This window comes from Lucilia sericata, unplaced genomic scaffold (genome assembly GCF_015586225.1).
Source record: "Lucilia sericata isolate MDLA Ls3-8-SP2 unplaced genomic scaffold, ASM1558622v1 Contig000228F_arrow, whole genome shotgun sequence".
NCBI classification, from domain to species: Eukaryota; Metazoa; Arthropoda; class Insecta; order Diptera; family Calliphoridae; genus Lucilia; species Lucilia sericata.
Genome location: NW_023994255.1, coordinates 414632 through 425351, shown reverse-complemented (window position 1 = coordinate 425351; position 10720 = coordinate 414632). Strand labels below are relative to the sequence as shown.

The window sequence follows — 10720 nt, the reverse complement described above, 5'->3', positions numbered from 1 at the left end:
GTTATATTTTCTCAGATATATTTATTTAAGATTTTCTTCATATGGAAGGTGCCACGCCCACTATAGGCATTCCGGCCATTTTATCCAAAAATATTGTTATAGATGTGAAAGTTGTCCATACAAAATTTGAGGACTCCAACTCTTGCAGTTTCTGAGATATGCGACTTTTAATACTTATTTTGAATGTGGGCGTGGCACCTCTCCTACTTTTTCGAAATAAAAAGTAGCCTATAGTTCCTTCCAGACATACAGGAAGAGACTCTGAAAATTTCAATAAAATCGGTTCAGCCGTTTAGCCGTCTATATATTTCAAACAAACAAATAAACACACATTAATTTTTATATATATAGATATAGGGTAGAAGGATTGCCATAGGGGAACATAATCGATTTTATCGCATTATCAAATTACCTATCATCCGTGAAAGTTTGAAATATTAACTTTACATATGATAGGCCGACGTGATTAATTGTTTTTCAAAGGGCTGTGAAAATATTTTAGTGTGTGAATTTTTTGTGCTAACTTTTTTAGTTTTGATAGAAAAAATATATTGGTCAGTAGTAAACAATAAGATATAATAATTTTTTCGATAATATAATTTGAAGCCCGAAAAAATTGAAACAAAACCCCAGAACTGCCCGTGGGGCACCAAATATATGTAATGCTTGTGATGTAGAAAAAAATTTGGTTAAAATATAGAAAGAATCAGTAATAATTTGTTTTAATTTTTTTTGTTAAGTTATGTGAAATAAACAATAAATGTCTGGTTTATTATATTTATGAATTAAAATATAAAACAGCGAAATAAGTTTTTATTTTTCAAATATTTTGGTTTATTTTACTAATGACAAATCTGCCCCATCCTCTTGGTTTATTTACCCCATGTATGGGGCGGTATAGCCCTTTTTGGTCATTGCGAAAAAATTAAAAAATATGTACATTAGGATGACTTAGGAAAGATGTAAGGGATAAAACTAAAGCCAACATATCTAAGTAGCCGAACCAATAATAAAATTAAGAATTGGTATTGTGGTTTTAATTTGAAGCCGCCTCCAAAAAAATGGCGTATAGTTCCCCTTCTACCTACAACAACTCAATTCTCATTCTAGAAAGTATTATTTTGTACTGTTAAAACTGAAATACTTATACATAAAATGTTATTACCAAATAAGAATTCATGTTATTACATTCCAAAACTTGTTTTATTGTTGTTTTCCATTTATTGAATCAGCAAAATATTTACTGAAAATTAAATTTATGTCAATAAAACGTTTGTTAGAAAATATTTTCCTTCTGCGTAAAAATCAAACAAATTCGATATAAAAAATTTTGCATATTTTTCTGTGTGTATACAAATAGAATAATGTTGTCGACGGTCATATGAATAAATATATATATATATATATATATATGTTTTTGCAAGGGATGCTAATAGTTATTGAGCTAGTCTAATAGTCTTGGGATGATGGGTTCGATGTCCCCTAGATGCTATGGTATATTTAACAAGGTGATGTCATTGGAGGCAATAACTTATCACAATCGATTACAAGTAATTAGAAGAAGTATTCATTGCAAATCACATGAAGTATACAGCTTCTTCACTGGCAAGATGAATAATGAAGTATTTATAAAACATATTATTAGTAAGACCTGGATTACATGGAAGTAGTCTATGTAATCCAGACAATATGTAATAGCCTTTGAAAAGTATGTTGTTTCTGTTTCAAGTTTCAAGAAATTAAAATTAGAATTTTGAGAAGGCTGTGTAAAAATTAACATCATTTGACCATAGCTTAGAAGAATATGGAATATATATATACATATATATAAGATTTCAGAGCCGGCAACTCTTAACAAAGAACAAATTTAAAGAAAATAAATGAACAAATTATAAAAAGTCTCACTTTTGAGTTGTAAAATTACATTATTTTGCTTTTATTATATTATATTTATATTATGCGATTTGATTAAAAATTTCAGAGTTTTACTATAACATAAAAAAATACAATAATCAGACTAACATTTCCAGAAAATCTTAAATGTATGTATGTGTATTAGGGTGATCGATTATTCGACATTTTCCAAAAACCGGTTTTCGAATAGTTCGAATAGTTGACATTTAAAAAAAAACCGGTTGATATTTTTCAAATTCAGAAAAAACCGGTTAACCGGTTTTTCATTACAATTAAAAAAAATATATTTTAATTTGAAAAACTTAATGTTTATGTTTAAATTTGATTAATAAAACATGGCCCGAAATGATTTTTAACAGTTTAAAAGATTATAACTTTAGATCTAGTCGTCTGATTTACATTATTTCTTTAATATAAAAAAAATTAGGAAAAAAGTGGGACACTTCTGTTAAACATAAGGTACTATGTAATCCTAGCTTATTTTAAAAGCCCTGTTTAGGAAATTTGCATAGGCATTCCAACACTTCCATAAAATTTCAGCTTAAATTAATTATTTTAATTGGAATATAATCTTAAGATTGCTAAATTTTATCAAACAGTTATCCATTTTACAAATAATTTTTTTTTAATTAATTAGGAAAATCAAAAAAGTTTAACCAAAAGAGCTGTAGAAAAATATACTCTAGTTCCTCGACTCGAATATTTTTAAAATTTAGACGGGCTGTATTATTAATTACTTAAAAATTTCATTTAAATAATCTTTGAATACAAAGCAAATAAAAGTATTCGAAACCGGGTTTAAAAAAGTGAAAAAACCGGGTTATTCGATATTCGAAAAATCAACATTAAGAAAAAAACCGACACTGGTAAAGCAGAAAAAAACGGTTTTAAAACCGGTTGAAAAATCGAGTCGATCACCCTAATGTGTATTCACTTCATACATCTGTGTACCAGTTGACATAAAATGGAAGTGCTAATTACATACATTTTATGCATTTTTAATAACAATTTTTCTATGAAGAAAAATGTACATATCAAAATTTTAAAATTGTTTTTTTTCGCAACATATTTAGGTATTTTAATTAAGTGGTATGTATAACAAGTAACTGAAGCATTTATTTCCATCTAAATTATTTATTTTTAAACATATATTTATTCCAACAAAACTTCAATGTAGCTCAAAGATGAGTCGAAGACAGTGGTTGTGGTGCAAATTGTAATCAGGCTAAAATAGTTGTTGTTTGGCGGGGTGTTTTAAGAAAAGAAAAAAAAAGAATTATAATGAAGTTCGTTATATTAAATCACAAAAACAAAAGCCAGTCTTTGTGAGTTGTTAGTTATTTTCAGCACGTATAAATACCGGTGTTTGAACAAATTTCAAATTTAATTCAGTGCTCACTTTCGCTTGCAACGGTTCGTGTGATTTTTTCTCTTTTTTATTTTAAATTTGTCTTTTTAAAATTATATTTCATAATAATACTTCAAAAACATACAAAAAATAGAACGTTTCCGTTTCATAGTTAAAAGGGTGTATCTGTAATTCAAAAAAAGTCGAAACTCTTTATTATTACAACAAAATTAAAATACTCTTAAACGTAATCAATTCAATTAAAATAAATAGTTTTGAAAATTAATTGAAAATAGCAAAACAAATAAAAAAATGAAAGTCTTTTGCGCTGTTATTGTTGCTTTATTTGTGGTCGTAGCCAGTGTTTGGGCTGCTGGCGAGAAGGATAAAGCCACCGCCACCTCCACATCCACCGAAGGTGAAATCAAAATCTATAAACGACTCATTCCAGCTGATGTGCTTAGAGGTAAGATACAATTCGTAAAACAAGAAATGTTACAAAGAGGCCTTTAGCTTTTGCTATTAACTATAACCAAAGAATATAAATCATATAGAATGCGCATCTCATATAATAACAAAGAGCGTTATAATTTATTGCTCTCATCGTATGTACATACATACGTACTAATATGAGTTAGTGCATATTTCTTTTTGTCACATCGAGATTACTTATTATGCTGTCAGATTTTAGCAGAGCAAGATCATAACTGATGCTGCCATCTGCTAGTTTTTGTTTCGATTATTATATATAGAAAATTTTTTATAAAAATTTAATTGAATTTAAAAAGTTTTTTATTTGTGTTTTTTATTAGATTTTTTTATTCAAATTGAAATTTTATAACTTTTTTTAAATAGAAAATTTATAAAAATTTTAAAAATAAGTTTTTATTTAAAATGCAAATTGCCATTTTTTGTGAGTAAGAATACTGATAAAAAGAAATACAAGAGAGCGGGTCGTGATGCGCATTCTATTATGCACATTCTTACAAACATAAATGAGTAATATGAGAACAATGTCTTTGGAAGCATAGGTTTTAAACAAAAATTAAGATTTGTTGTTCCTTAGTAGGCCACATTTTAATATTTGTAATATAAAAAAATATACTAAAAATTAAAAAAAAAAAACAAAAAAAATTGATGAATTTTATAAAATTTACACTCTAGTAGCTTAATTATACCTCCTGAGACATGTCTATTGGTAATGGTAATTCAATGTTTTACAATTACATATTTCTTTGTTCATCGGCTCCACTGTGCATGGTAAAAAACATTGAGGTCGTTACAGCTGGTTGAATTGGACATTATTTGAACAATAGTTAATTAAAAAACAATGCGCACAAGTTTTTGATTGTTAAAATAATTGTGTTCACAAAAAGACAAACCTTGGCCCTAATAATACAATAGCGTTTATTCCGAACATTCATATTAACTTTTTTTAAGTGGTTAATTATTTAAGTGCATTTGTATGTATGAAATTAAAACAAATATCCGACATGTTTAAGAAATATGGATGCATCGAAGCAAAACAGTGCAGAAATTTAAAAAGTATTTTACTTGGATATATTTCTTATTACTAAAGCAAAAATTATGTCTTAAATAATATTAAGATTATGATCGATCCATGAATACATGGTTTGTACAGCGGTCAAATGAGGTCCGACCAAAATAAGCGTATAATTAACGCTTATATGTATAAAACTTAGTTTTGCCGTTTTTTTTAAATGAATGGTGACTTTTGTGTGTAAGAAATATAAATAAATAAAAGAGAAAAAACATAGTCTCGGGATAAAAGACTTTGAATGTTTTACATGATTTTATTATGTATTTCTGAGTTTGAGTTTAAACTAGATTTTTAACAATAACATATATCGTTGAAAATAATATACATACATAAATACATATGTATACACATATGTATCTATTTGCCAAATTTACTATCAGCGCCGTAGCGTGTATCGTTGAGTGTCGTAATTCTTTTATGTTTTAAAAACAAGTCTATGACAATAAAGCTACGACTGTGAATTGTACAATTGTAAAACACTATTAAAATATATTTAGCAATGCAAGACTAGTTTAACATAAATCGACTTGTAAATGCTCAGATATAGATTATTTTCTAGCTTCGTAACTGATATTTTATTCTCAAAGTTTCATTAATCGAGTGGTGTATGTATGTATATCATATGGTCGGGTACGACTCTCCATACTTGTTTATTTTTTATTTTTACTTAAAGCTGAATGCTGGCGTAATTAAAGTTATGTATATGATCGCTTTTTTATCATTGTGCATTAAGCAATTAAGCTGAAAAAAAGAAAGTTGTCGAAAACTAATGACCATATGTTAGTTTTGCAGATTAAATCTGTTTAAAACCAGAAATTGATGCTTAACAGTCAGATGCATAAAGCCACATAAGTAAATCAGTTATGTAAAAAAGTTGTCGTCTACTTACGTAAATGAACATTAAGGTGCTACGTTTTATATATTAAAAAAATAACATTAAATTCGTTTGGACGTTTTCTGTGAGTATAAGTACACGTCCAAACGTACTTAAACTTTTTATCGAAAGAAATTGGTTTTTGAAATAAATGTTAATGAATAATGTTATTTACCAGCGTACAAGCTATTTAAAATAAAACATTAAAAAGACAACACATTTCATTAAACATATTTTTCCTTTGATCTACTTCACTATTATTGATATAGTAAAGATGAATGGCTTACATTTTCATTTTATTTTCGATTATCTGTAATGTTCACACTGTGATTTATTAAACTATTTTACAAATTTTGGAAAATTAGTAATTTGGATTTTTATTTCGAACTTTGATTTTCTTAATTATATATGGATAAACATCCTACTTATTCGGGTTTGAGTTCGTCATTTTTCTTTTTCAGTAATTCTATTGAGAATTACATATTAAACTTAAACACAGTTTAAACTGTTTAAGTTTAATATGTGATTCTCAATAGAATTACTAAACAAGTAAGAAATTATAGTCGGGCTAGGCCGACCATATAATACCCTACACCTGTTACAAAATTAAAATGTGATTTAGTTTTCATAATAAATCATTTAAGTTGAATTGTACCTTGTCTCAGATGTACTTAAGCCATTTATTGTTGAATAAAATTGTGGATATTTAAGCCAAATTTTGAAGTTGGCTTTGTATAGGGACTATGGTCAAATGAGACCCTATAATTGTAAAATTCATGAGAGTCATCAAGGCTAGTATAGAACTTGGTTTTGCAGCTTTTTGTCGAGATACGAGTATATTAAACATAATTATGAACTTAAGAGCCTTATTCAGCGGGTTCAGTTGTATGGCGGCTAGGTGAAATGGACCGATGTTAACCATTTTCAATAGGCTTCGTCTCCGGTAACATAGAAGATCATTGAATTACCTTCAAAATGGCGACCTGTAGTTTAATTACAAGGTTTACAAGCCCTATTCGGGGGTTCAGTTGTATGGGGGCTAGGTGAAATAATAGACCGATAATAGACCATTTTCAATAGGCTTCGTCTATATACTATACTATAGAAGATCGTGAGTCAAATTTCATTGAATTATCTTCAAAATTGCGACCTGTAGTTTGATTACAACTTAAGTAGCAAATTACAATAATTTACCAATATATACATGTAATTATGTTAAATCTTTATTACATTTTATATGTATATATTTTATTAAAAACTTTGTTAAAAAGCTCATATTTCTATTTCAATATTTAAAATAAATATGTGCAAATAAGCCCAAAAACAATATGTGCTACTCTTAAACTAAAAAAAATATTAGTTTTGTTTTAGATTACTATTATTTCTAAATTTCAGTTTTCCAAGCATGCCTTGTTGTGAAGATGAGAGTACAACTAAGTATTTCTCATTTCTTGTTTTTTTCGCTCTTACACTTATACAAGTTCAAAATGTGGTAGTATATGTCTGCGATCCCTGTTTTAAATCAAATTATTAATCAAGCTCGAGGTCATAGTTTTATTAAATTCTTGTCGTCTTTAAACACGTCACTATGCTTTTATATGCAATATTAAATGTAAAAGCATTTAATAGTGGGGAGGGTATATTGGGTTTGTGCTGATGTTTGTAACATACAAAAATATTCGTCCTGAAATCGGTCCATTATTTCACCTAGCCCCCATACAACAGAACCCCCGAAAAGGGCTTCTGAGCTCATAATTATGTTAAATATACCTGTATATCGATACAAAGTAGCACAACTAAGTTTTATACAAGCCTTGATGACCTTGCCAAATTTCATAAAGATCGGGCCTCATTTGACCCTAGCTCCCATACAAAGTCCCCTTCCGAAAATTACTTGAATATCCAAAATTAATTATAAACACATATATCGCGATGAAATTCAGCACAAATAAATATTATATAAATATAAAAATATTCACAAAATTTTATGTGGCTTGGTCCATATTTGCCTCTAGCCCCCATATAAAGCCTCTTTCAGAAAATTAGTCATCCATAAATTGTTTAAATGTATCGGAATAAGGTAATATTGAAGATAAATGCTTTATTGTGAAAAATAAATCACATTTAATATTCATTACTGGTGTAGGGTATCACGCCCGTCTATACTTTCTTACTTGTTTTATTTTTTGTTTATTGTTACTCATTATACCCTACACCACTTCAGTGCATGTAAACCTTGTAATCAAACTACAGGTCGCAATTTTTAAGATAAAAAATGAATTTTGGTATATGATCTTCTATTGTCCCATGGACGAAGCCTATTGAAAATGGTTAAGATCTGTCCATTATTTCACCTAGCCCCCATACAACTGAACCCCTGAATAGGGCTTGTAAACATTTTAATCAAACTACAGGTCGCAATTTTGACGATAATTCAATTTGGCACATGATCTTCTATGGTACCGAAGACGAAGCCTACTGAAAATGGTAAACATCGGTCCATTTTTTCACCTAGCCCCCATACAACTGAACCCCTGAATAGGGCTTGCAAAGCTTGTAAACAAACTACAGGTCGCAATTTTGAAGATAATTCAATGAAATTTGGTACATGATCTTTTATGGTACCGGAGACGAAGCCTGTTGAAAATGTTTAATGGTTATTTAACCTAGCCCCCATACAACTAAACTCCTGAATAGGGCTTGTAAAGCTTGTAATTAAACTACAGGTCGCAATTTTGAAGACAATTCAATGAAATTTGGGACATGATTTTCTATGGTACCGGCGACGAAGCCTATTGAAAATGGTTAACATCGGTCCACTATTTCACCTAGCCCATATACAACTGAACCCGACGAATAGGGCTTTTGAGTTCATTATTATGTTTACTAAACTTGTATCTCGACTAAAAGCTGCAAAACCAAGTTCTATACTAGCCTTGATGACTCTCATGAATTTTATAATTATAGGGTCTCATTTGACATAGCCCCTATACAAATCCCCCTTCAAAATTTGACTTAAATGTCCACAATTTTATTCAACAATAAATGGCTTAAGTATATCTGAGGCAAGGTACAATTCAACTTAAATGCTTTATCATGAAAATTAAATCCTATTTTAGTTTTGTAACAGGTGTAGGGTATTATATGGTCGGCTTCGCCCGATTATAATTTCTTACTTGTTTTATTTCTGAAGATGCTATCCAGTGGATGGCGAAATATTGAAGAAAATAAATAAATTGAAGAATTTAATAAAACTATGACCTCGAGCTTGATTAACAATTTGATTACTTATTTTTTTCCAAAACTACCTTAAAAATATTTCACCCTAAATAAAAAAAGTTAACTTTTGAATAAATCCTGAAAAAATTAAATTTTGCCAAAAATTTTATCATACAATTTCAATGGCACAATTTGTCATGATTTTGAATAAAAGAATTTGCACTGAAAGACACATCCAAGTCGCACGGTAGCCTATTTTTAAAACACAAATCTAAATTTGTTTCCCTTTTTCTATAAAGGGGTTTTCGATTGATCTGTATTTTTATTCGTTAATTTATTTAATTATTATTTTTCTTTATTAAAACATTTTTAAATTTTTTATTAGTACAACTCAGTGCCATAATGATTTGGAAAAAGAAAGTTATTGTTTTAAGAAAATAAGATGTTGTAAAATTAAATCGACACGTAAATATGGATCAGTTGCTAAATATGTAAATTCAAAGTCACTTAAGTAAAATATATCTAATTACAAGTATTTTCTTAAGTATTTGACATTACTTTAAGCTAACTTTCATATTCACAGTTGGGCCTTATGAATTAATTGAATACATAAATGTAAGTTACATACAACATTTTTCTGACGAGTTACTTCGATCAGCTTTCTTATATTTTAAAAAGCTTTTTTCTTCATTTAAAATATAAAATTTCATAATTTTTACTTCTTCGATTAATGTTATTTCCAAATATTTTTTTAGACTATCCAATTAAGGACTATTTCGAATTGGATTGTTACATTATAAAACCTAACCAATTTTTAAAATGCCAGCACATGAATCTTCCCAAATTAAGTTTTTGTATGACTTTTCTTTACAGATTTCCCTGGCATGTGCTTTGCATCTACCCGCTGCGCAACTGTTGAACCTGGTAAAACATGGGATTTGACACCTTTCTGTGGTCGCTCAACCTGTGTACAAAACGAAGAAGATCCATCCAAGTATAAATAATTCAGCATTCTGATGTTTATAGAAACATGGCTAAACAATATTTTCTTATTCATTTCAGATTATTGGAGTTGGTTGAGGATTGTGGACCATTGCCTTTGGCCAATGACAAATGCAAACTGGATACAGAAAAGACTAACAAAACCGCTCCCTTCCCATACTGCTGTCCCACCTTTACTTGTGAACCTGGTGTAAAATTGGAATATCCCGATATACCCAAAGAGGAACCAAGCAAAAAGGAATAATTTCAAGAGTTCGTTTAATCATCTATAAATTTCGTTTACAGTTGTACATTGAAAATCGTTTTTGCAGTATATATACACTTGTATCTAATTTCCTATCACATTTCCTTTATATGCTTTTAATCTATTTTGTATGTATTTTTTACCTCAAATGGATTTAAGACCTTATATACTAGAAGTTGTATGTAATTAAGACCTAAGAAAATAATAAAATGTAAACACGTGTACATATATTTTTGCCCAATTTATAACAAAACAGAACAAATTTATTTTTTAATATTCAAAAATAAAACACCCAAAAACGATGGCTTCATTTTAGTGCTTATTTTCTGCGTAAAAATTAAATTATTTGTTTTTGAAACCTAAACATTAGGGTTGTCAATTATTAGTGTTTAAACTTTTTCGAATAAAAATTACCAATATTTTTTCATTCGAGTAGTCGATTAAAATTTAAAAATTATTTGATTATTCGAACGAATAACGAATAAATTTTTCTATTCGAATTATTAATTATAATATAAATAAAACTGAATAACACTATGCGATGAAAATATATACCTA

The 10720-nt window shown here is 28.6% G+C and overlaps 1 protein-coding gene across 1 annotated transcript; it reads left to right on the top strand.

The window, feature by feature from the left end:
• The first annotated feature begins 3275 nt into the window (after positions 1-3275).
• Positions 3276-10415, top strand: LOC119602414. The gene is made up of 3 exons (XM_037953926.1): positions 3276-3728; positions 9790-9910; positions 9979-10415. The coding sequence occupies exons 1-3, from the start codon at positions 3575-3577 to the stop codon at positions 10160-10162; spliced, it is 459 nt and encodes a 152-aa protein (XP_037809854.1). The 5' UTR covers positions 3276-3574; the 3' UTR covers positions 10163-10415.
• The last annotated feature ends 305 nt before the right edge of the window (positions 10416-10720 follow it).

What these genes read in the sequence shown, in the direction of transcription:
- LOC119602414 (XM_037953926.1), top strand. Translation starts at nt 3,575, where the DNA reads ATGAAAGTCTTTTGCGCTGTTATTGTTGCTTTATTTGTGGTCGTAGCC. An exon ending in TCCAGCTGATGTGCTTAGAG is followed by an intron (nt 3,729 to 9,789) that starts GTAAGATACAAT and finishes TTTTCTTTACAG; the next exon opens with ATTTCCCTGGCATGTGCTTT. An exon ending in AACGAAGAAGATCCATCCAA is followed by an intron (nt 9,911 to 9,978) that starts GTATAAATAATT and finishes TATTCATTTCAG; the next exon opens with ATTATTGGAGTTGGTTGAGG.